This window comes from Hordeum vulgare, chromosome 4H (assembly GCF_904849725.1).
Source record: "Hordeum vulgare subsp. vulgare chromosome 4H, MorexV3_pseudomolecules_assembly, whole genome shotgun sequence".
Lineage (NCBI taxonomy): Eukaryota > Viridiplantae > Streptophyta > Magnoliopsida > Poales > Poaceae > Hordeum > Hordeum vulgare.
Window position 1 is genome coordinate 95,129,822 of NC_058521.1, and position 26,766 is coordinate 95,156,587.

Below are 26,766 nucleotides of genomic sequence, written 5' to 3' on the forward strand. Positions count from 1 at the left end.
ATTCTTACCCTGACCTCTAATATTCTGTTTAGGTGCCCCTTTGGTGGACACCTTCACTGGATCACGAATAAGAATATGATTCTGCTTAGGCTGAAATTCATCATTACTCACAAAGCTTTGCTGACTGGGTTCTTCATTATTCAAGATGTCCTTATTCACTATAATTTCTTTCATTGCTGCCAGCATCTTGTCGAATAAGAATGGGTTATGACATGCTATATGAGAAGCTTCTGCAAATACACTGCTCAACGTACTATATCTAGCTCTGGCCTCCTTACCCGTCCAACCCCATGAAAACAGATCGCTGGTGCGCTTCACGGGCAATCCAGATCTTGCTTTCTTCGTGAACCGCCGCAGGATACAACACTTAGGTATTGCAGGTAAGTTGAGTGCATTCAAAACATGAAGAATATGTTTGCAAGGAAGGCCTTCGCGAGTCATACTTCGACAACTGCACTTTATAGTTTCTGCAAAGTTACCTTGTGCGTAGTCCACATTAAACCTATGATCCCTGTTATTTTTCCAAGCAACCACGAATCTGTGACTGTCTGCTCCTCTTAATCTATCAATTACCTCAAGCTGATGTACCTTTTTTAAATCTTCCTGCAACATGTAAAAGTTTGCCTTCGTGAATGCTTTGGTAGCAAACACCTCAATGGTCTTACACTCAGTCACTGCTACTGGTAGAGTCTGTGATGCCACGCAATCGTCATGCGATTCATTCTCGTGCAGGCGCATGATGCAATTCTCATAGTGTACAATCATATCAACAATTGTCATACCGTAGTCCAGATGTAGGTGCAGGCATGAGTTCAGGCTCTCGCTCCTCTGATACGCATACCAAGAAATAACCCACCAAACAAATATGATGCATCCCAAAGCTTCTTCTTCCTCTACATCCTATGGAGCCATGTTTTTGTTTTCTCCGTGTGCCATTTCTGAATAAACGCGGCCCATCTCTCCTCGAAAACTGCATGTGTGGTGGCTTAGTACAAGAGTGACCTGAATTCCTTCAATGACTTGTGGTGGAGGTGTTTCTGCATGTTTTTTTCAATATGCCATGAACATAGACGATGCCACACGTCAGGAAGCACCTTCCTGATAGCCCTTACGTTGCTGCATCTCCATCAGTAATTACAGACTAGGGCTTCTTCTGGCAGTGAGCTTTCAAAAACGTCTCTAGAAGCCAAACATACGTACCTTCAGTCTCATCTGAAAAATGGCGCATGCAAAAACCGTAGTGCAACGGTGATTGTTGAGACCAACAAAAGGGATAAATGGCATTCCATACCTATTCATCTTGTAAGTACTGTCGAACACAGTGACATCACCATAGTCAAAATAATCCGGACGTGATTGCGAATCACACCAGAACAGGTTGTTCAGCCTACCTTCAGCGTCAACGATATGCTCAAAGAAGAAATCCGGATCCCTGTCCTTTCTAGCCAACATGATTCCTATAGCAGTGTCAGCATCACCTTGGACAAGCAGTTTCATCTTCTCCCTGTAGCACATATTATACAATTTCCTCCTTCCAAACCCTGTCTTAGCGTACGAAGCGTACCTGCTGACAAAGTTATAAAAAATGATATGCTTTCTTATCCCAGCTCCTGCCATAGATAAAATATGTGCTTTCTGGAAATCTTTGATTACATTGTGAGACCGGAGGAAAGGGACCTCGTCCAGTTTTGTAAGAACATGGCTGTGATCATCGAAGAAACTGCTGACATACCAAAGTCCACTATTTCTATCAAGCTTCACTTTTAAATGGGCTTCACAGAAACATCGACTCTCCGGTCTCAGTCTGCGGGTCCGGCCTTCCATGGTTAAAAAATTTGCCTGTCGTTTTCCTGCCCTGGAACAGAGATACCTCCTCATGCGTAAAACTTTTTGGGAACCTTTTCCAAATCTTTTCAAGTCCCTCCTGATACTGAATCCACGATCTTTGGCGTACTGGTTATAGAACATGTACGCCTCTCCTTCTGACCTGAATGTCTTGGCCATGACTTCCCAATGCCTATCCAATGTCTCTTGCTGATATTCATCATAGCCGATGTCAAGGTCAAAATCAAGATCGCCAACATGCTCATCGTTCCCATTAGAACCATCAACAACCCCCTGCAAAAGAAGACATATCACCATGTTCGTCAGTCTTTTGATATGTTTTCAGTTTTCATGAGTAATTTGAACATGTAATATAACTTACTTCGCTCATATTTCCTTCATTAGATGCATTGTCATCATCCTCATCATTATCATCATCCTCATCATTATCACCATCCTCATCATTGTTATCATCCTCATCATTGTCATCATGTAAGGTTCTCGTCTCAGCGTCACTATCGGTATTTCTCTGTGCAGATTCAAAAGTGTAAGTGGTAATACAATTTGTATGTTAGTACTAATACAACAACATATTTAAAACATACCTGGGTTCCACTTTCAGCATAAGATTGATCATCGCTGTCATAATCGTCATTGTCATCCTTAGCATGCACCTATTTAAATTCAATAGCAATTGTAAGTGTTAATGTAATAACTTATATTTTCATTATTTATAGTCAACGCACACAACACTTACATTACCACTATATGATTCATCCTCACTCATATAGTTGTGACTGAGTGATTTATTTGCATTCAATGACGAAGATTCATCCTCACTACTAGAGTCATCGCCAACATATTCGGTGTTGTCTTGATCTATTAATAAACCATTCAATAGGTATTGTATCAATGTCACAATAAACACTCATACAATGAAATCATGAAAAATTGTATGGATTAAATGAAAAAACTTATTGTCCGTCGTCGAAGGGTTGATCGACATCGTTCGACGTCGGTGCCACGTCGGTCACTGCAACCCCCGGCGTCGAAGCGAAGGGAGAGGAGTCACGTCGCCGGTGGAGACGTGTGCGGCGGCGTACTGGCGGCGGCGGAGACGAGAAGGTGGGGGAGTCCTGTTGGCGGTGGAGGCGACGCGTGCTGGAGTCGCGGCGTCGGCGGAGACGTGCGGGGGGGGGGGGGGGGGGGGGGTGGAGCCACGTCGGCGCCGCGGACGGCGGTGGAGACATCGCGGCGGCGGAGGCGGGCGTGATGAAGCTAGGGTTTTTTTAACCAAACCGCCGACGCGTGGATGACGTGGCGTATGTACGACGGGCGGGCGTACAACAAGCGGGCGGGTGTGCGACGGGCGGGCGGGCGTACAACAAGCGGGCGGGTGTACGACGGGCGGGCGAACGGGACGACAGATACGGTACAGAACATGCAATGATCATATTGTACTTGTACGTTTAGTGGGGAATTGTACCGAAGAAGACCTCATTTATGATCTATCTAGAACCATGTATCGTGCCTCCAACCTCGAGCCGTCTTTCTAGGCTCTCTCCAAATTGTGCCACTGCTGCTTTCGGGGGGCTGTTACCACTAATCTGCTGTCACACTCTGGTTCTCCGTCAGTGCTTCTCCTCCCAAGGCAACACCCCTAACGCATGAATTGATTCCTCACCAAAGAACAGAACCTCGCTCGCTGTATAAACCACCACCTTGGGCCTAGACACCGCCTTTGGCTGCTATCCAGCGGATTTTGGATCCTTGATCCAAGCATTCATAAATTGCTTCATATCTCAGATATTTGCCACGTATTCCACTAAACATCGAAACATGTTCATTTGAATTTACTGGTACGATGCGAGGCCATTAAGTCCTAAACTGCGGAAAGATGTTTTTTTCTGTTCATCCTATTTTCTGGCAAGAGCTATTAATCATTCCAAATGGTGGATTATAGATTAAAATTTGTGATTATAATTACAAGGAAAGTACAATGTAATAGATATAAAACATAAGATGACAGTATAATTTACTCTTAATAGTCCCTGACATAAACATGACAAATGGGCGGATTTCACTGCCCAGCAATGCCTACCGGCATTAAAAAGAACGACAATTGACCAACAAACCTATGGAGTACTGAAATTCCCTTTCATTCCAGAACTTCTACTAATTGCGATAACGGCATTTCAAAAGATGAGAGCAGTGTACACGCATGTACAAAGCTAGCAAGCACGCACACTGCTGGATGGATTTTCAATGTACATGACTAGCCGCAGCCTCCCAACGTGAGTCAGCTAAGCTAGAGCTGCTTACTTTCGATCAACTCGACGGAACACGAAAAACTTTCGACGATACGCACTGAATCGATTTATAGCCAAAGGCTGTTGACGTGCCTTGTTTTATTGCTTTGATCTGATTTCTGGTGTTACAAGCAACACTTCTAGGATGCCTTTTATACACATCCACAAGGGACTATGAAAATAGACTAGGACTAGGTATCGTAAATACTAATAGGACTCAGTTTGGCTTTCTTTCCTAATCCTACAGGAGCAACATGATTAACTTCTACATTCACCTCCTTAATCTTGTTGTTTGACTTCACTTCTTGCACTCCGACTTTCTTCCTCATCTCGATGAACTTCTGTCGACTGAGGGACTTGGTGAAAATATCGGCAAGTTGGTCTTTCGTGTTCACATGTTGAACCTCGATCAACCCTTCTTCAATACACTCCCGGATATGGTGGAACCGGGTATCTATGTGTTTACTCCTTTCGTGATGAACCGAATTTTTGTACAACAAGATTGCAGCTTAGTTATCGATCTTCAGTGACACCTTCTGCACCTCCCGCTTTGCAAGAATAGCTAGGAGTCTTCTCAGCCACACTGCTTGACAAGCCGCCGTGCTTGCCGCTATGTATTCTGCCTCGCATGAAGACAGTGCCACCACCTTTTGCTTCTGAGAATTCCAGCTAATCGGATTCGGGCCAAGGTAGAAAACCATGCCTGTTGTGCTCTTTCGGTCATCAACATCACCTGCCATGTCGCTATCTGAATATCCACGAAGGATCAATCCTTCCTTTCCCTTTCTGTACATGCAGCCAAGATTAATTGTGCCTTTCACATAGCGTAGAATTTGATTGACCGCGCTCATGTGTTCGGTTGTTGGATTCTCCATGAAACGACTCACGATCCCGATTGAATAAGTCAAGTCAGGTCGGGTATGCACCAAGTATCTTAGGCTGCCCACAACGTTTCGATACATTGTGGTGTCCACCGGCGGATTTGAGCTACGCTTGCTCAACTTGTGACGTTGGTCCATTGAAGCTTGTGTCTCGTAGCAATTTGACATGCCACACTTTTCCAATAACTTGACCGCATAAGCCGATTGACATAGGGAAATGTCTCTGGAGCTTTGCTTCACTTCGATGCCCAAGTAATAGCTGAGTAATCCCAGATCGCTCATGCTAAACTTGTTCTTCATTTGCGGCTTGAAACGTTCAATTTCTTGTACGCTATCTCCGGTGATAATCAGATCGTCGACATAAACTCCAACTAGCAGGTTTGAGCCTTTGAAGTTCTTTGTATAGACTGCATGCTCGAGGGGACATCTCTTGAACCCGAGCAAGACCAAACTTCGGTCTAACTTTGAGTTCCAAGCTCTTGGCGCTTGCTTCAACTCGTAAAGTACCTTCTTGAGCTTGTAAACTTTCCCTTCTTCGCCTTTCTTCTCGTAGCCCAGGGGTTGTTCTACATACACTTCTTCTGTGAGATCGCCGTTGAGGAAAGCGGATTTAACATCCATATGATGAACCTTCCAATCCTCTTGTGCTGCCAAAGCTAGGGGCACTCTCACTGTCTCGAGTCGAGCAACTGGTGCAAACACCTCATCATAGTCAACTCCTTGACATTGTACGTAGCCCTTTGCAATGAGTCTTGCCTTGTACTTCACGATGGCACCCTCCGTGTCCTTCTTTAACTTGTAAACCCACTTCAAACCAATCGCCTTTTGGTTCGGAGGTCGGGTTACCAAAGTCCACGTGCCATTGCTCTCAATCGTCTTCATCTCCTCATCCATGACGTGCGTCCAGCTAGGACTTTTGCTCGCCTCTACGAAGTTCGCCGACTCCTCAACTCGGAAAACACATAGTCCGGACTATTCGAGCGTAACTGGCTTTGTGTACTTGTAGACTTTCTTGAGGGTCTTGTAGCGACGAGGCCCTCAGGAGTCCGCTGTGGCTCGCGAAGGAGGCGACACAAATTATGTCGGTGTTGATGCACTTGAGTAAGATGGCTGAGACCCGGGCGTGTCATCGACATCCGTATCGTCGGCGTAGTCGTCGTGACCGTGACCATCATCTTGATTGTCGTCGTCACTAAGCGCCTCGTTGTCGATGTTGTCGTCGAGATCTCTGTCGGTGCCGCGCGCGTCGTTGTCGCTATCTCCTTGCGACCTATGCGCGTTGTCGTCGGTGTCGGCACCATGATGATCACTACCATTGTGGTCACCTTGGTTGGGCGTCTTGCCAACCACCTGAACATCCTCCCCTGCATCATAATCAGTTGGAAATTCAACCGTGAATATGTTACCGTTTGGAGCATCGTCGGCTGCGGCGCTCCAATTCCACGCTTGGTTTTCTTCAAACACGACGTCGCGTGAAATCCGTAGACGCTTGGTTTGTGGATCGTAGAAACGGTATGCCTTGGTGCCGGAACTCCTCTCGTATCCGATGAACACCTTCTTCGTGCTACGATCGTCAAGCTTTGAGAGGTGCGGCTCCGCCGTCTTCACATGTGCCACGCACCCGAACGTCCGTAGATGAGACACATTCGGCTTACGTCCGTAAATTGCTTCATACGGAGTCTTGCCGATCACCGCCTTCGTTGTATCCCGGTTGAGAAGATAGACCGCCGTCGAGACAGCTTCTCCCCAAAAAGTCCCCGGTAGGTACTTGCTCTAGAGTAAACTCCTTGCCATGTCAACGACGGCTCGATTGCGCCTTTCAACGACCCCGTTCCGCTGTGTCGTGTAAGGTGACGTGAGGAACCTTTTTATGCCAATCTTCTTGCAGTAGTCGTTGAACTCATTCGACGTAAAGTCTCCACCGCGATCTGTCCGTAGAGCACGAACCTTCAACTTGTGTTCCATCTCCGTTGCAGCCTTCAGCTTCTTGAACGCTTTAAACGCCTAATCTTTCGTAGGAGAACGACCTACATATATCTCGAGTAGTCGTCTACCACAAGGAAGAAGTACTTCTTTCTTGCGTGAGTTGCCAGGGTGATAGGGCCACATAGATCACCATGGAGCAACTCGAGTGCATCTTTTGCACGATAGGTAGACTGAGCAGGGAACGACCTGCGGTGCTGTTTTTCAACCAAGCACCCGTCACATACTCGATCAACATGGTCGATAAATGGCATCCCGGATACCATCTCCATCTTTGACATCTTCTTCAAGACGTAGAAGTTAATGTGTCCAAATCTACAATGCCATAACCACGAATCATCATCACTCTTGGCGAGCCAACACTCCGGTTGAGATTGATCAAGGTTGAGGATATAGAGCCTGTTCCGTGTGCGAGTAACACGAGCTAGCACGTTTCGGAGGTTGTTGAAGATCGTCATCACTTTGTTCTCGATATCCACCTTGCATCCATTCCCGTCAAGCTTCCTAATAAAGATGATGTTGTTGCAAAACCGTGGGATGTAGTACACTCCGGTGAGTATGCGATGTTCTCCTGTGAGATCCTCGAAGAGGACAGATCCTTGCCCACAAATCTCCACATTTGAACCATTACAAAACTTTACCGAGCCTTCAACATCATATTCCAGCTTGAGAAATTTCTCCTTGCATCCCATCATGTGGTTACTGGCACCCGTGTCGAGATACCACGACACATTGTGATCCCCAGATAACTTAGGTGTCACATTCTTCTCATGAAGTAGCACTTTCCGGCTTGGTTTCACAACCACCGTTTCAGCAAGATCACAAACTTCGGCCATCAGAAGACCTGGACCTTCGTCTTCGTGCTTTGCCAAATTTGCCTTGATCTCCCGCTTGTCAGGCTCCAGACAATCCTTTGCAAAGTGACCCATCTCGTTGCAGTTATAGCACTTGACCTCGGACATATCCAAGTTCCGTTGCTTCCGTCCTTTAGATCGGTCTGCCTTACCATGACCTTGTGGCTTGCCTTTTCCTTTGCCTTCTCCGGTTTGTCCGCCACTCATTGCGTTGCTTGAGCCTTCGTTGCCATCACGCCTTCCTTTGCTACTTGGGGACTTCCAATCTGCGCGCGAGTACATGAGTTGGTTACTACCTCCCCCGTTGCCTTTCCGACAGCCACGAGCATTCTCTTCCCACGTCCGTAGGCGTCCGATCGCCTCCATTATGGTCATGTCGTCGATGTCGTAAAGCGCTCAAGTGTGCCGATGATGTACGTGAATTTATCAGTCACCGAACTGGAAAATTTCTCCACAATCTCGGTCTCCTTGAGCTTTGCACCAAGCACGCGGATCTCTCCCACCAAAGTAGTAAGACGCGTGGCATAGTCGTTCACCGATTCAGTTTCCTCCATCTGCAACTTGTGAAATTGGCGCTTCAGCACTTGTCCCCAACCTTGGTGACGCGATCTTCTCCAATCCTCATCTCCTTGAGTGCGTTCCACGCCTCTCTTGCCGTCTCGAACTACGCCAATGTCATCAGCATGGAATCCGGCACGGACTGGGCTATGGCGGCCATGGCACCTTCGTCGGACTCGTCATCGACGTCGTCGTCCGTGATTGCCTGCCACACTCGGAGGGTTTGGAGAATAATCTTCATCTTCACCGCCCATACGCCATAGTTGGCGTCGGTGAGCATCGGGTACTGGATGTGGATGTTGCGATGCGCCTGGACGTTGGCACCGCTCGTTCCTCCACCACTCGTTGCTAACTTGCCGCCCTTCTTCACCTTGTCACCGTTCTTGTTCGCCTTGGGACCGTCTTTCCCGGACTTGACCAACTCAGCGTCGCTGTCCGTCATCGTAGATCGTAGATTGTCGAGGCTTTAGATACCAATTGTTGACTTTTAGATCGACTGATCAAACGACGAGAGCAGTGTACACGCACGTACAAAGCTAGAGCAAGCACACTGCTGGATGGATTTGCAATGTACGTCACTAGCCGCAGCCTCCCAACGTGAGTCAACTAAGATAGAGCTAGTTACTTTCAATCAACTCGACGGAACATGAAAAACTCTCGACAAAACGCATTGAATCGATTTATAGCCAAAGGCTTTTGACGTGACTTGTTTTATTGCTTTGATCTGATTTCTGGTGTTACCAGCAACACCCCTAGGGTGCCTTTTATACACATCCACAAGGGACTATGAAAATGAATTAGGACTAGATATCCTAATACTACTAGGACTCAGTTTGTCTTTCTTTCCTAATCCTACAGAAGCAACATGATTAACTTTTACAGTACTGAAATTCCCTTTCATTCCAGAACTTGTACTAATTATGATAACGGCATTTCAAGTGCACTTAAATATGCTTAACAAAATCAATGGTGATAAAGAAGTATACCCAGGGGACGCACCTTCCGTCCGTCCTTCAGAATGTAGAGTGCTTGTCCATATGGTACAAAATGACATCTTCCTGAGAACATAGTGTTTGTCCATATGGCTCAAAATAGCATCGGAAGAATTGCAGCTCGACGCCACGGAGCATAGACAAGTATTCACTTACAGGTTGGAAGCATAGGTTACTCGCAAAAAGAAGGTTGGAAGCATAGGCAGGAAAAAAAACTCGCTTTAATCACCATGCATATAACCACTGTACCTCATTCCTGCAAGGATATCATCAGTCTATGGTTCTGCTAACTTCTGTCTTACAAACTTCACCCAAGCAATGTGGTGTGTTCGAATTTCGATTGCACTTGGAGCAAACGCAATCAGGTCCTTCCGGCCAGTAGCATATGGCCCGTAGAAAGCACACAACGACCTGCAATATCTAACTGCTATACCGAAAAAAATATATACTGGAAATGGTAAGAGCGAACAGCATACCTGCAAATGAAAACGCTGGAAGAAAGACCATCACGACTTCAGTGATGTACATAAAAGGAGCAAAAGGACCAACCGAGCAGGTTTGGCAGGGAGTCAGCGGGCAGCGGCGTATGACGGCGTAGCATGAGGAGACGGAGGCAGCTCCTAACACGACGGCGCGGGGCGGCGAAATCCACAGGACGGCAGGGCGCCGGTGGCTAAGGCAGGCGCAATGCTAGGAGCGGGCGGTGCCAGGCACATGCCAGTGCTGCCCCAACACGTTCGTGCGCCGGCCAGCCATCACACCACCATCCCGCCTCCACCGCCGTCCACCAGCCCACCACGCATCTCCCTCTGGTGTAGCGCCTCGAACGTTGGTCAGACCTGCCCCAGCCGCTCCATCCCCTCGATTTCTGTAATCCCCTCTCTCTCGCTCGCTCGCGCTCTCCCTTTCCCCACAGCCCATCTCAAGTCGCCAGTTCGCCACACTTAGAGCATCTTCGATAGAAGATTTTTTTTAAAGATCCTCTAAGATGTAAATTTATATAGTCGTACTAGTAGACGTCATGTGTTGAAGTTGGCCCTTTTTAAATATAGTCACACTAATTGACAATCCGTTTTCACCGTTGGCTTTGTCGGAACGAGATCTTCAAAACTAAACACGTGTCGACATGTTTCGAGAATTTTTTTCTTCATCCATAATTGCCATATTTTTAGACTTACTTGTCGTATTATTAGCCACTTGTCCGAAAAAATAAATTAATTGCCATTTTTTTGTCGATGTGAATCATGTGCCGCATGTATCCATATTACAGCACACATCAGCGTGGGCTAGAAGGATATGCAGATGACATCACAAAAACATGCATTGCATGCAAAGCATCACACAGAAAATCGGTAAAAAAGTGTCTCACACAAAACATGTGTTGGCAGACCTTATTCACTAGCTAAATGCATCTGGTTAGTACTAGTACTACTGGTAATAGTTTAAAATTGCATAGTTGTCAATTTTACAAAAACTTAGTTGTTAAGATGCTACTTTAACTATGCCGAGTTGTCATATTTACAAACAATGATCAAAAAAGATTTCTTTGTGGTCACCGGTTTTAAATATGTTGAGTTGTCATATTTTTGCGTGTAATCGCCTAAAAAAGGTGTTTCTGTTTGCCATTTTGATTATGTCAAGATGTCATATTTATACGCAATTTTTAAAAATTTGAGGATTAAGTTATTTTTTTTATCAAACAAGTAAGTACTTACTAATATGACAAGTAAGTGCAACAAATGTGGTAATTATGAGTAAAACAAATTGTCCAAACATGTCGACATGGGATCTAGTTTTGAAAATTTCGTCGAAACAAAGTCAACGGTGAAAACGGATCATCGATCGAATTAACTGTTTAAGAGATAAAAGTTTTTGAATTCCGGTCATTTAGAATGAATCTGATGACATCATTGCATGCATGCATGCAATAGAACACACAAGCCGTGCACCGGATGTTTACGGTGCGGTGCTTCTAGATAGAATTTCCCAAGACTAAATTATCGTTGGCAAATTTGTTCCTTAGTGGAAAGTAAATCAATTAGTTCAAAAAAGTATGAGATACATGCAATCAATGGCTCTGTTTGGATTCATGGGTTAGAGTTAGAGTTGGTTAGATTGGACCAAACTAACCCCAAAACATCCAAACAAAGGGTTAGAGTTGGTTAGATGCATCTAACCCATCCAAAAAACTAACCCACCCAAGAGGTGCTTATTTGGGTTAGAGTTAGGTGGGACCCAGAAAAAAATACTTTTCCCTCTACCTCCACCACATCAAATCCTAGTTAAAGGAGCGAAATAATTGGAAAAAGGTGTTTTTATTGGCAATGTAATGTGGCACCCCGATTCAACGAATTGGATTACCAGTGTTTCCAACCCAGAGATCATGTCTTCTGGAAACACTCAACAACTTGGAACAAAACTGAACTAACTTTATTGATGGCATAAGGTTACAAGTACATATATTACAGTGATAGCGAGGCCAAAGGCACCCATGGTGCTGCATCCGTATCTACATTATCTATGGAACAAAGTGGGGCATCGGAACTACTAAGTACTTCTACAACGCAGTGGAACATAGCGGCAACTCCATACATAGGGACATTGTTGTGGACACATCCTAGTACGAACCATCAGGACCTCCGTCCTCGGCTTCTCCTGCATCTGGCATGATACGCCAGGTGAGTACTTGGAATGTACTCGCAAGCTCATAATAACCAAGTAATGCAGCAAACAATGGCAATAAATTATGAATAATACCACTAGGCTTTTCCGGTCATCAACTTACTCATGTCCGGGGTTGTATCAGAACCACCGGGATGCCTATCAAGCATCTCCATTCAGTTGAAGGGTTCTTCCATCATTCTAACATCAACATGGTTGACCATCTACTGAGGTCTGGTCGGGCTGTCCATTACCGTGGACTCGGCTATTCGAATAGGTTTTACACTCTGCACAGGTTGTACACTTTACCCACACTATGGAGTACTAGCCTCGTGATCCCATTCGGGTGGACCAGCATTACTCCAACGAAACTTGCCTGACCCGTGACTCTTTCATCATACCACCAGCGATCATCCTCCCTTCCGGAGTCCTGCCCTGGGTAGCCCTGTGTCCTCATGACACCTGCCACCGTCGTGGCCAAAATGAACCGTCCCACCTAGGGACGGGCCCAACTCATCTTAACTGGGTTCACAGGGTTATCACCGCCTACCGGGCCAAGGTAGCACGCATGAATAACCCTCCCTCTCTAGGGGTATCGGTGAAATATCACGCGGACAACCCAAGTCACGGCGTTCCCATACCGACAAGGTGTGGTTGTACGATTATGCCCGGACAGGTACCTCATGATCAACCACTAAGCCATGATACACATAGAGATTTGTAACAATAAGCACATGTTTCTATATGATTGTTTATTAGACGGTTATTTCCTAGCAAGTTAAGTAATTATAATGCATGAAGATGTAGGTTATGCTATGCAAAACTACATCACATGGATATGATGGCTTGCCTTGGTCAGTGGGGTTGTTCAAACACTCCTGGTCTTCAAAGTTTCCCTCTGAAAATATATTTGAAATAGTAAAAGAAAAATAAAAGTCATTCAATACCTTTTTATTAACCAGAAATTCAAAGAGTGTAGGAAAAATATCAAATTTTACGAGAAAATAAAGGGGATCAGTACCAACTCAATGCAAAAAGAATCAAGTGATTTGGACTTATAAATAAAAAGATACAAATGGTCAAAGTTGCTGGTCAAATCTGAAATAAAAGAAAAAGGAAAAGAACCTGACAGGGGCCACGTCGAAGGCGTAAAGTGGAGGGGTGCCTCCACTTACCGCTTTGGCCGCGGGCCTCGGTCACTGGCAGGTGGGGCCGGCTACTTCAAAACAGAGAGAGGGGGAGGGAGACAGGGACGCGGCGGCTCCCCGGCGATGGTCGCCGGTGCTAGAGACATCGACGAGGCTTGGGACTAGGGGGAATGGAACAAGGGGTCTACGACGAGCACACACGTACCCGCAGATCGGCGAGAGGTGGACAAATGGCGTTGCCCCCTTCTTCTCCAGCGGCGGCGGCTTCGGGTGGTCGTCGGAGATGGCAATGCAGGCGAGGATTGGCTCGGGCGAGGGGTCGAGGAGCACTAGGGGGAAACCCTGAGCTCGATGGAGGGGTGCGGAGGGCTCTGGAGAGGGTGGTTGGTGGTACGGCGACAGAAATCCTTCTGTTGCCTCTTGAGCTTGCATTGGTTTTTCCCTTGAAGAGGAAAGGGCGATGCAGCACAAGAGTAGTAAGTATTTCCCTCAGTTTGAGAACCAAGGTATCAATCCAGTAGGAGAATCGCGTCAAGTCCAGAGTACCTGCGCAAACACAAAAGAGCTTGCACCCAACGCTATAAAGGGGTTGTCAAGCCCTTCAAGATTGATTACAAAGTGAGATCTGAAGGCGGAAAGTGCAATGAAGTAAAATTGTAAGGCTGAAAATATGGTGTGAAGTAGACCCGGGGGCCATAGTGTTCACTAGAGGCTTCTCTCAAAATAGGAAATAATACGGTGGGTGAACAAATTACTGTCGAGCAATTGATAAAACCGCGCAAAGTCATGACGATATCTAAGGCAATGATCATACATATAGGCATCATGTCCGAGACAAGTAGACCGATACTTTCTGCATCTACTACTATTACTCCACACATCGACCGCTATCCAGCATGCATCTAGTGTATTGAGTTCATGATGAACAGAGTAACGCTTTAAGCAAGATGACATGATGTAGAGGGATAAACTCAAACCAATGATGAAACCCCCATCTTTTTACCCTTGATGGCAACAACATGATGCGTGCCTCGCTACCCCTTCTGTCACTTGGTGAGGTCACCGCACGGTATGAACCCAAAACCAAGCACTTCTCCCATTGCAAGAACCATAGATGAAGTTGGCCAAACAAAACCCACAACTCGAAGAGAATTACACGGATATGAAATCATGCATATAAGAGATCAGAAGAAACTCAAATAAGATTCATAGATAATCTGATCATAAATCCACAATTCATCGGATCTCGACAAACACACCGCAAAGAAGATTACATCGGATAGATCTCCATGAAGATCATGGCGAACTTTGTATTGAAGATCCAAGAGAGAGAAGAAGCCATCTAGCTACTAGCTATGGACCCGAAGGTCTATGGTGAACTACTCACGCATCATCGGAGAGGTCATAGTGTTGATGAAGAATCCCTCCGCATCCGAATCCCCCCTCCACCAGGGCACCAGAACGTGCCCCAGATGGGATCTTACGGAGACAGAAGCTTGCGGCGGCAGAAAAGTATTTTCGTGGATCTCTGGGCAGTTTTGGGATTTTTCTGAATTTATAGGCGGAAGAGGTAGGGCAGGCGAGCCACAGGGGGACCACAAGCCTGCTAGGCGCGGCCCCCTTGGCCGCGTCTAGGGGGTTTGTGGGGTCCCCTGCTGGCCCCTGCCTTGGTTCTGAAGTCTCGTGCGTATCTTCTGTTCCGGAAAAAATCTTTTCGGAAGTTTTATTCCGTTTGGACACGGTTTAAAATCCTCCTATGAAAAGGGTCAAAAACACGGAAAACAGGAACTGGCACCTGGCACTGAGTTAATAAGTTAGTCCCAAAAAAGATATAAAAGGCATACAAAACAGCCAAAGTTTGACAAGATAATAGCATGGAACCATCAAAAATTATAGATACGTTGGAGACGTATCAGTTGGCGCTGGCGACGGTGGGGCTGCAAGCGGAGGAACTCCAGCAATGATTCGAGGCCGGAGGGCCTCTTGGCCTCGGCTCACTCAATGTGGGCCCGATTGGAGGCTGCAGGAGGGGGATGGAGAGCTCGAAGGTGTCGGGCGCCCTTTAAATAGGCCGGCGACGAGAACGGCCGATCTCTCCCGAAGCGGCAAGGATAAGCTCGGCCACTAGCGCAGGGGGGTGAGCTGGCCGTTGCTGTGTGACCTGAGGTGACGGAGGAGGGCAGAGGGTCGACGGGACGTCTCCTGCACCATTACTGGCGCGCGGACGCCCACATTGGCTGGAGCCGACTGTTCGGTCCGTGGAGGAGCTTGGCAGGGAGCGGCGGTGACCCTCTCCGGTGACCCAGGGCCTTCTGGAGGTGCCACGCGGCTGCCAGGGACGCCCTCGACGCTAAGGACACGGAGGGGCAGCGATGGACGGCTCGAGTGGCTCGGCCGCCATAGGGGCTGCACAGCGCGCACGCTGTGGCATGCCAGTACCGTGGTCACCACGGTTACTGCTGCCACTGAGCCTCGCAATCCTGGGAACCTTGTCTAGGGTGTCGACCTTACTCTCTCCAATCACTCCCTACCATCAGACCGACCAGTCATTCACTCCTGCGAAGTGTGGCATCAACAACAGATTCTGCCAGCAAACTGGGGGAGGATCTAGAGCACAAATGGGTTAAGATTAGGGCAAACTAGCATGTCTAGGTTAACCGGCATAGGAAAGACTACAGACTGGCAAAGTTGGACAGGGTTTGAAGATCAAATGGATAGGGTTCCTTTGTAAATCACCTTTCTGGTCCAGAACACAAATGAGCTCATGGCACTCTCATGCCAGCCCTGTTAATGGTGAAACTTGGTGAAGGAGTGTCATTTAGTAGTGCACTCATGTCCAAAAATTTGCAAGTCATTTGTGCAACTCTAGCTAGCACTTCCTTCACAAAGGTTCATTTTTAACACAAACTTAGCAGAGTCTTACTGCTAAAAATTTGTACTAGACCATCAGATGTTTTTACATATTTGAACTAGTTATGATCCCTTGGATCTAAGGAAATTTATTGGGAATTTTCTAAAACAGGAAAAATAGGGTTGCTTCACAAAGTGATAATTCTGGTAAGAAAATAAATAATTTTTTCTAGCCAAAATTTTATATTGGGCAATGAAATGTTTTTAAAGATTTTGATATCATATGATACTGAGAACATGTGGAAAAAGTTTTGGGGTCAATAGCTTATTCCAACTATAGGTTGCTTCACAACCCATTGTGATGCCATAATTCCCCAAAATAGAAAAAGAATTATTTAAAAGATTTAAATGATTGCCAAGAAAGGTTTTGGGTTGCTTGAGACAAGAAATCAGAGACTCACAATCCAACTTGCTTGAGAAAATTTGAAAATCCACCAAATGGCAAGTGAAACTCCATAAGTATTTTAAAAGGAAAAGGTTGAAAAAATCAGGGTGTTACATCTAACCCTATCATCCAAACACCTCTTTGGTTAGAGTTTGTTCAAGGTTAGTCCAGGATTAGAATCTAACTCTAACCTCTAACTGAGTTAGAGTATCCAAACAGGGCCAATAAAGATATGGTTTCCTTTTTTGCTGTAGACAATCAAAAAAGAGATACTTTCCTTTTTTAGGAGGGCTAACAAGGGAATTATGGGAAATTAGAAGAAATGCACCTTACATTCTAGAATTTTATTAAAAAACAAATACACCTTATATAGAGGAACGGAGGGAGTAAATAAATCTACACTATAAAATATGTCTATATATGCCCGTATGTAGTCTACTAGTGAAACCTCTATAAAGAATTATATTTAGAATCGGAGGAGTAATAGAGATATAAAAATAGTGCTCTAACACATGATGCATATTTGAAGATTTGAAACAACTACTCGAAGCGGCAGCGGCCGAACTTTGGTGGCATGGTAAAGGCACGGTTGTGATCTATCGATGGTGGTCAAGCTTTAAGACTATGGGGCCACGCGACTGTGGATTGAGCATCGGCGGTCGAGCATGGACTTCAGAGGCACTAGTAGGGAAAACCTTATAGGTAGGAGCCTAGTAGTAGCGCTGGAAAATTGCATGCACTTCTGCTACTTAGCAGTAGTGCTGGCTCAACCAAGCGCTACTAATAATACGCATAGGAGCAGCGCTGGATATGTAAAACGCGCTACTACTAAACGGGGCCCAACGAGGCCACCAACAGTAGCGGTAGCAGAAGTGCGCACATGCAAAAAAGCATTACTGATAAGTTCAATAACAGTAGCGCGCCCAACGAGGCCACCGACGATAGCGGTAGCAGCAGCGACACATGCAAAAAGCGCTACTGATAGGTTCAATAGCAGTAGCGTTGTATTATAAAAAGCGCTACTTCTATGCGTGGCTGTGGGCAGCTTCCACCCGCCCACACACCCTCTCCCCCTTCCTCCCCCTTTGCCCTCTCCCCTCCTTTCTCCTCTCATCTCTCTAAGTTACTTCTCCACCATATTGTTGCCCTTCTTCTCTCTTCCTTCTACCTCTCTTCTCTCCCCATCAATGCCCCCTTCACCCTAATTCTTCTCCATAATGTCATCTCTCTCCACTAGTTAGCTAGGTCATCTCTCTCCCTCTCCACTAGTTAGCTAGAGTCATCTCTCCTCACAACAACTATATCTATCTATTTATTTAGTCATGCACAATCTCTCTCGGGATATAAGGTGAGTAAAAAGTTGCGCATTTCAATAACGGGAATATGTGTGTTTGCGATATGAAGGTATTTGTGTTAGTGACATGCCCTCTGAGCTGTTGATGTTTTGCCAAAATGTCGATTTATTTCCGTTTCGGGGAATTTCGAGCAAACTCAATATGTCCTATTTTTAGGCAAGGTCATGCCAAATTTTTATATGACATTGATGAATGCATGCATTTTGTTTAAAACCCTTTAGATTTTTATACCGTGCAGTCATGAAGGTGAGTGGAAGGAAGGTGGAGCGATACTAGCAATCTGCGGTGATGGACATGTATGGAAATAAACGGACTGGGATTAGATGTCCGTGTACAAGATGAAAAGAAGGAGTAATTTTGGACCCTTTTGATGGTGGAAATTTGAAGGCCCACTTGCTGATCAATGGTTTCATGGATGGCTATATTCGATGGATAAGTAAAGATTATGATGAGGATGTCCACATGGCAGGGAATAATAAAATGGGACTAGACGAAGAGATGAACAATCGACATGAAGACGATGGTGCCGAACATGGCGGCGGGGAAGAGTCCGGACATGGCGGCGGGGAAGAGTCCGGACATGGCGGCGGGGAAGAGTCCGGACACGGCGAAGAAGAGGCGACGGAAACCCCGCAAAATACGATGCTACTAAGTTCAGTCATGCAGGACCTTCATGTTTGAGACCTCCTTCGTAAGAGTACGACTAGCAACAGAGTTGCATCTAGAGAGGAGGCCAAGCTGGCGCAACTTGAAGTAGACTCGAAGACTCCATTATATGACGGTTGCGATCCCGAGGTGACCCGCTTGAGTTTCACGCTCGAACTTCTAAAGGCGAAGGCCAAAAACAAATGGACAAACAAAATCCTCAACTAGCATCTGAAGTATCTACATAATAAAGTTCTTCCCGCGAGGAACATGTGTCCTACTAGTGTCGAGGAGGACAAGAAAATCGTTTTCCCTCTTGATCTCCCGCACATTAGATACCACACATGCATTGACAATTGCATCATCTATCTGCGGCAGCACGTGTGTGAGACGCTTACTGGTCTCTGCAACTTCTACGATGTTATCTCTCAAAAGTCCATCAGTGTGAAGCAACTTCGAAGGCTACACGAAGAGATCGTTCTCATACTATGTGAGCTTGAGATGTACTTCCCGCCAGCGTTTTTTGACGTCATGGTGCATCTGTGTGTCCACATCGTGGATGACATCATTGACCTCGGGCCAACATTCATTCACAACATGATGTCGTTGGAAAGGATGAATGGGGTGATCAAATGATTTGTTCATAACATGGCCCGTCCCGAGGGGAGCATCGTCCAGGGGTATCTGACCCAAGAGTGCATCTCATTTTGCGAGAATTATATGGGCAAAGAAGACCCTGTTGTTGGTTTTCCCATCAACAATCACCATGGGAGGCTCGGAGGAGAAGGTCACAACAACGGCCGGAGGGAATTGCACGTGGACTACTCGGATTGATGGGACAACTTTGACAGGGCTAACTCAGTAGTGCTACAACACCTAGATGTCCTAGATGATTATGTGAAACTTCATAAAGAAATCATCGCAAAGAAGTACCGTGATCAGCGGGTGCGCAAGACAGACGATTAAGTTACTGTAGAGAACAACGTCACTTCCTTGCATTGGTTCAAAGAGAAGGTTTGTGCTAATCCCCCAAAAGAGGGCAGCATGCACAGGTTTATCATACACATCTTAGCACATGGCCCCACGCCCAAACTCGTGTCCTATGAGGCATACGATATCAACAGGTACACGTCCTACACGGAGGCCAAAGACATGGACAGTGATTACCAGAACTCAGCGGTGACGATTGAATGTGTGGCTGACTCCAACGGCACAACTAAAAGATTCTACAGAAGGATCGAAGATATCTGGGAGATTAACTATGCTGGACACGATGCGGCGATGTTACGTGTCAGGTGGGCTAAGGCCGTCGTAAGAGAAAACAAGTATTTCACTACCATGTCTATACCCGACGCAAAGAGCGCTACCGTGATTGTTAACGCCATCGCCAAAACTGAGCCATGAATACATGCTAAGCACGTGACACAATACATCTTCATAATCGACCCGACCAATCCCAGACGTGTTTTCATGAGGAGAGGCAAAAGGAATATCGTCGGAATGGATGGAGTCGCCAACGAGGAAGACTACAACCAATACGGCAACCTGATGAGGGAAGATGACGATGATGATGAATCATACGTGAAAAGAAGAATCAAGACTACATTACCTAAGAAAGATCATACTCCATGGTGTCGGAAATGAAAAATCAACACAATGAACAAGAAAGGAAAGAAGCTCAATGTGAAACATCTTTCATACAGCTGAGAAACAATCATTTATATATATATGTATGTATTTTGTGTACGAACAACACATGGTTCTGGTAATATTCGTGCAGTGTGGGAGGGAGACGTTCTCGTCGTCGGCTACATGCGCGCGAGAGGCCGTCAGGAGAAAAACAAAAAAACAAAAGGGAGAAACAAAAAGAAAAGAAACAGAAAAGGAAAGGAAAATAATAAAAAGGAAAGAAAAGTAATAAAAATAAAGTAATAAAGAAAAATAACTAAAAGAAATTAATAAAGGAAATCAATAAAGAAAATAAAGTTAGCAGTAGCGCGGGTCTAGTCCAGCTTTACTGCTATATAACCTAGGTCATTTAGAAGTAGCGTTGGGTTAGAACGAGCGCTACTGCTAACGTAGTAGTAGCGCTGGTTTTAACCCAACACTACTGGTACATTTAGTTAACCGGCTCCTGAACCCATCTCCCCCACTCCTTCCCTCTCCGTTCGATCCACTCTCTCCCTATCCCCCGATCCAGCGTCGCCCTCACCGTCGCGACCCCGACGCCGTGCCGCTTCCCTCTCCGTTGCCGACCCCCTCCAAGCGCCGCCGCCCCCTCCAAGCGCCGCCGGCACCCCTCCACGCGCCACCAGCCCCCCTCCATGCACCGTTGTTCGACCCCCTCCCCTCCCGCTCTGGTAAGACCCCCACCCCCTTCTCCCTACCGCCTCGTTCGCGCACCCTAGCACCGCACCGCACGCGTGCACCCTAGCACCGCACCGCACGCCTCCCCCTGTCGTGGACGCCCCCGTTTCCTGTGGCCTTGCATAGAATTACTACCCGTTGCCTCTTCTAGTACTTCTATCTATTCTGAACAAGAATTGGTTAGCTAGTGGTTTCTTTGGTCTGTCAAGAAAAAGAAGAAAAGAAAATTTAACTTTTTTACTTGAAACAAATTGTTTGTTTTCGCGGGTTCTTGAGAATATGTATATGTATGTATGGTTAATACAATTTGTCAGTGTAAAGTTGCACGCACGCTCACTACTGATCTCATCTGAGGATGCCTAACCGTTTTGATTTGAAAGTCCTTTGAAAGCCAGTATTTCCTTTCCTTCCACCATCATCATATATAAAAAGTAAAAAACTTAATTTCCCATATGAAAAATAGGCCACAAAACTTCAGACTTTGATATATATACTTTTCTGTCTAGGCTGTTATCAGTTACCTGTCTGTCTGTTAGTGTATGGGCCTAGGTGCTCAATCTCGAGTTGAACACCAACACCTTATTGTAAAGTTTAAAGTGACCTCACTAGCAGCAAAACTATTATCTCTTTTTTACTAGGCAAGCACTGCATTCTTGCTTCACCTTTGGTTACTACATTTAGTACTCCCTCCAATCCTTATTACTTATCTCCAAAGCAGCGACAAGTAATATATATGGATAGGAGGGAGTAGTAGTGTTTTTGAGTAATTTTGGTGTGAGGGTCTACCACTGCATCTAGGGGTTAAGAGACTTAGTGAAGATGGGGTGGTTGCTGACCTAGGGCATGGAAGAATGTTTGAGGGGAACTTTTGCAATATGGTTAGGCATGAGATGTGCTAAATGATTTTCAAGTAAAGAGATGTTTTGGGGATTACTTTCCAAAGTTGGTCCCTTTATATATAAAAAGAATAAAACCTTGCAAAACTTCTGTTTTGAGAAAAACACAATTTGAATATTGAAAGTAGAATACAGATTTTTTTTGTATGGACTTTTATGCATCTTCATGAGAAGAATTTTTTGTGAAAATGTTTGTTATGAGTAAAATGATTGCTAATAGTTCATAATATTCTCTGATTTAGCCCATTTGTTGTACTTGTTCATTGTTGCTATATCCGAGTGGCCTATGTTTTGCTGGAATGTTGATTCATTTCCGTTCCGGCAAATTTCACGCTCTCCATATGTCCACTTTTTAGCAAAGGTCATGCTGAAAATTTCTGTGTATTTTGGCATGACTTGTGCTACAAACTAGGACATATCGAGTACCCGGGAATTGACGGAAAGGGGAATGAATCAAGATTCCGACCAAATATAGTCCCCTTTTTATTATTCATGTTATTCGGCCTAGAATCAAACTATTATACTTATATAATCATAGGAAATTAATATGTCTAGCCACGACGAAGTCGGGGGTTCTGGTGGCCACGAAGAAGACCATTTTGAGAAAGCTAATCATTTTTTTGAGTACCTGGACGAACGGCAGATGTGGATGCAGGGTGGCAATGAGACCAACCCGACACTAACACTGCCACCGGTAGTGATAGTGGCACCGACACCAAGACCAGCGATGATTTTGACGTACCCGGTGAAGGAACGAAGCTGAAGAGGACGAGAAAACCAAACGAGCTCGGCACCGGACAAATTGTGGTCACGGCGATGCACCCCACAAAATTAGAGCCAAAGGCACCGGAGTCAGCACACAAGTGCTATGGCAATCAACTAGGATGCATCCTGAGGGAAACCACCAACATCAATCATGAAAAGTTAAAGAAGATACCACATATGGAGCATACTCTCCTAAGGAAGTTGCACAATAGGTTCTTGTTGTTGGAAATATTCCCTAGAGGCAATGATAAAATAGTTATTATTATATTTCCTATTTCAAGATAATCGTTTATTATCCATGCTATATTTGTATTGAAAACATAGATACATGTGTGGATGCATAGACATAACAATGTTCCTAGCAAGCCTCTAGTTGGCTAGCCAGTTGATCAAGGATAGTCAAGGTTTTTTGACTATATGCAAGTGTTGTCACTCGATAACTGGATCACATCATTAGGAGAATCATGTGATGGACTAGACCCAAACTATAAACGTAGCATGTGATCGTGTCATTTTGTTGGTATTGTTTTCTGCGTGTCAATTATTTATTCCTATGACCATGAGATCATATAACTCACTGACACCGGAGGAATACCTTGTGTGTATCAAACGTCGCCACGTAACTGGGTGACTATAAAGGTGCTCTACATGTATCTCCGAATGTATCCTTTGAGTTAGCATGGATCAATACTCGGATTTGTCACTCCGTGTGACGAAGAGGTATCACGGGGCCCACTCGATAATATAACATCACAAACAAGCCTTGAAAGCAATGTGACTAAGTGTAAGTCACAGGATCTTGTGTTATGGAACGAGTAAAGAGACTTGCCGGTAACGAGATTGAAATAGGTATACGGATACCAACGATCGAATCTCGGGCAAGTAACATACCGAAGGACAAAGGGAATGACATACGGGATTATATGAATCCTTGGCACTGAGGTTCAACCGATAAGATCTTTGGAGAATATGTAGGATCCAATATGGGCATCCACGTCCCACAATTGGATATTGTCCGAGGAGTGTCTCGGGTCATGTCTACATAGTTCTCGAACCCGCAGGGTCTGCACACTTAAGGTTCGATGATGTTTAGTATAGTTGAGTTATATGTGTGGTTACCGAATGTTTTTCGCTGTCCCGGATGAGATCACGAACGTCACGAGGGTTTCCGGAATGGTCCGGAAATGAAGATTGATATATAGGATGGTTTCATTTGGTCACTGGAAAGTTTCGGGCATTACTGGCAGTGTACTGGGAGTGACGAATGGGTTCCGGGTATTCACCGGGAGGGGCTCACCCACCCGGGAGTGAGCCCAGTAACCCTAGGGTGGCGCACCAGCCCTTAGTGGGCTGGTGAGGCCAGCCCAATAGGGCCATGGCGCCACAAGTGGAAAAACACCAAAGGAAAGAAAAAAAACGGAAAGAGGGAGGTGGGAAGGAAGGAGTGGACTCCTTTCCCCAAACCGAATTGGGTGGGAGTCCACCTCCTCCCTTCGGCCGGTGCACCAAGGGGATCCTTGAGCCCCTAGGCTAGCCCCTCCCCTCCTCCTATATATACTGGTGGTTTTAGGGCTTTTGAGACACAACTTGGCCACGTGCAACTCAAACCTATACCACGTAATTTTACCTCTAGATCGGATTTCTACGGTGCTCGGGCAGAGCCCTGCAGGAGTAGATCATCATCATCACCGGAGGGCTGTCACGCTGCCAGAGAACTCATCTACTTCTCCATCTCCCTTGCTGGATCAAGAAGGCCGAGATCGTCATCGAGTTGTACGTGTGCTGAACGCGGAGGTGCCGTCCGTTCGGCGCTAGACCGGAACGGATCATGGGACGGATCGTGGGACGACGGTGATTTGAATCACGAAGCTGTACCACTACAACAACCGCGTTTCTTAGATGCTTCCCGCTTAGCGATCTACAAGGGTACGTAGATCTAATCTCCTCTCGTAGATGGACATCACCATGATAGCTCTTCGTGTGCGTAGGAAATTTTTTGTTTTCCATGCAACGTTCCCCAACAATGGTATCAGAGCTAGGTTCATGCGTAGATGTTATTTCGAGTAGAACAGAAAAGGTTTTGTGGGCGTTGATGTTCGATTTTCTGCCCTCCTTAGTCTTTGCTCGATTCGGCGGTATTGGTGGATTGAAGCGGCCCGGGCCGACATTACTCTACGCTTACGAGAGACTGGTTTCATCGACTAACATGCAACTTGTTGCATAAAGATGACTGGCGGGTGCCTGTTTCTTCAACTTTAGTTGAATTGGTTTTGACTGAGGCGGTCCTTGGAGAGAGGTTAAATAGCAATTTGCACATCTCCGTTGTGGTTTTTGCGTAAGTAAGATGCGATCATATTAGATACCCATAGCAGCCACGTAAAACATGTGACAACAAATTAGAGGACGTCCAACTTGTTTTTGCCGGGTATGGTTTGTATATGATATGGCCAATGACGTGATGTGATATATTGGATGTGTGAGATGATCATGTTGTAATAGTTAATATCGACTTGCACGTCGATGCTACGGCAACCGTCAGGAGACATAGGGTTGTCTTTAAACTAATGTTTGTGTTTGCGGATGCGTTTACTATATTGCTAGGTCGTAGCTTTAGTAGTAATAACATAGGTAGCACGACAACCTCGATGGCGGCACGATGATGGAGATCATGGTGTGGCGCCGGTGACAAGAAGATCATGCTGGTGCTTTGGTGATGGAGATCAAGAAGCACAAGATGATGGCCATATCATGTCACTTATGAATTGCATGTGATGTTAATCCTTTTATTCACCTTATTTTGCTTAGAACGACGATAGCATTATAAGGTGATCTCTCACTAAAATTTCAAGATGAAATTGTGTTCTCCCCGACTGTGCACCGTTGTGGTAGTTCGTCGTTCCGAGACACCACGTGATGATCGGGTGTGATAGACTCAACGTTCACATACAACGGGTGCAAAACAGTTGCACACGCAGAACACTCGGGTTAAACTTGACGAGCCTAGCATGTGCAGACATGGCCTTGGAACACAAGAGACCGAAAGGTCGAGCATGGATCGTATAGTTGATATGATTAGCATAGAGATGCTTACCACTGAAACTATTCTCAACTATCGTGATGATCGGACTTGAGTTAGTGAATTTGGATCATGTACCACTCAAATGACTACAGAGATGTACTTTTTGAGTGGGAGTTTATCAGTAATTTGACTAGTTAAACTATAATTATCTTAAACATACTAAGTCCACTTTGCAATATTTGTGTTGTAGATCAATGGTTCACGCAGTACCAACCCTGAATTTTAATACGTTCCTAGAGAAAGCTAAGTCGAAAGATGATAGAAGCAACTTTGTAGACTGGGCTCATAATCTAAAGCTGCTCCTGCAAGCTGGGAAGAAGAATTATGTCCTTAATGCTGCGCTAGGAGATGAACCACCCGTACGTCTAGCCAAGATGTTTTGAACGCCTGGTTAACATGTAAGGAGGACTACTCAGTAGTTCAATGTGCAGTCTTGTATGGCTTGGAACCGGGACTTCAACGTTGCTTTGAGCGTCATGGAGCACATGAGATGTTCCAGGAGTTGAAGTTTATCTTTCAGAAGAACGCCCGGATCGAGAGGTATTAGAGCTCCGATAAATTATATGCTTGCAAGATGGAGGAGAATTCGTCTGTCAGTGAACATGTGCTCAAAATGTGTTGGTACTCAAACCGTCTAGCTGAGCTAGGGATTAAACTCCCGCAAGAGGCTATCACTGACAGAATTCTTCAATCACTACCACCTAGCTATAAGAGCTTTGTGTTGAACTATAACATGCAAGGGATGAACAAGTCACTCGGCGAGTTATTCGCGATGCTGAAAGTCGCAGAGTCAGAACTCCGGAAAGAGCATCAAGTGGTTATGGTCAATAAGACCGCTGGTTTCAAGAGAAACGACAAAGGCAAAAAAGGGTAACTCCAAGAAGAATGACAAGCTTGTTGCCAATCCGACAAAGAAACCCAAGGCTGGACCTAAGCCTGAAACAGAGTGTTATTATTGCAAGGGAATGGGTCACTGGAAGGCCAACTGCCCCAAGTATTTGGCTGATAAGAAGGCGGCCAAGGAAAAATCAGGTATATTTGATATACATGTTATTGATGTGTACTTAACCAACTCTCGTAGTAGTGCGTGGGTATTTGATATCGGTTCTGTTGCTTATATTTGCAACTCGAAGCAGGAACTGCGGAATAAATGA

General features: G+C 45.5%; 1 protein-coding gene across 1 annotated transcript; it reads right to left on the reverse strand.

The window, feature by feature from the left end:
• Positions 1–489: 489 nt before the first annotated feature.
• On the reverse strand, positions 490–10,365 carry LOC123446186 (protein FAR1-RELATED SEQUENCE 5-like). Its single transcript, XM_045122868.1, has 6 exons — positions 9,409–10,365; positions 2,582–2,703; positions 2,430–2,498; positions 2,207–2,353; positions 1,654–2,118; positions 490–1,567 (listed from the first exon to the last, which is right to left on the reverse strand). The coding sequence occupies exons 1-6, from the start codon at positions 9,488–9,490 to the stop codon at positions 1,547–1,549; spliced, it is 906 nt and encodes a 301-aa protein (XP_044978803.1). The 5' UTR covers positions 9,491–10,365; the 3' UTR covers positions 490–1,546.
• Between the last annotated feature and the right edge of the window lie 16,401 nt (positions 10,366–26,766).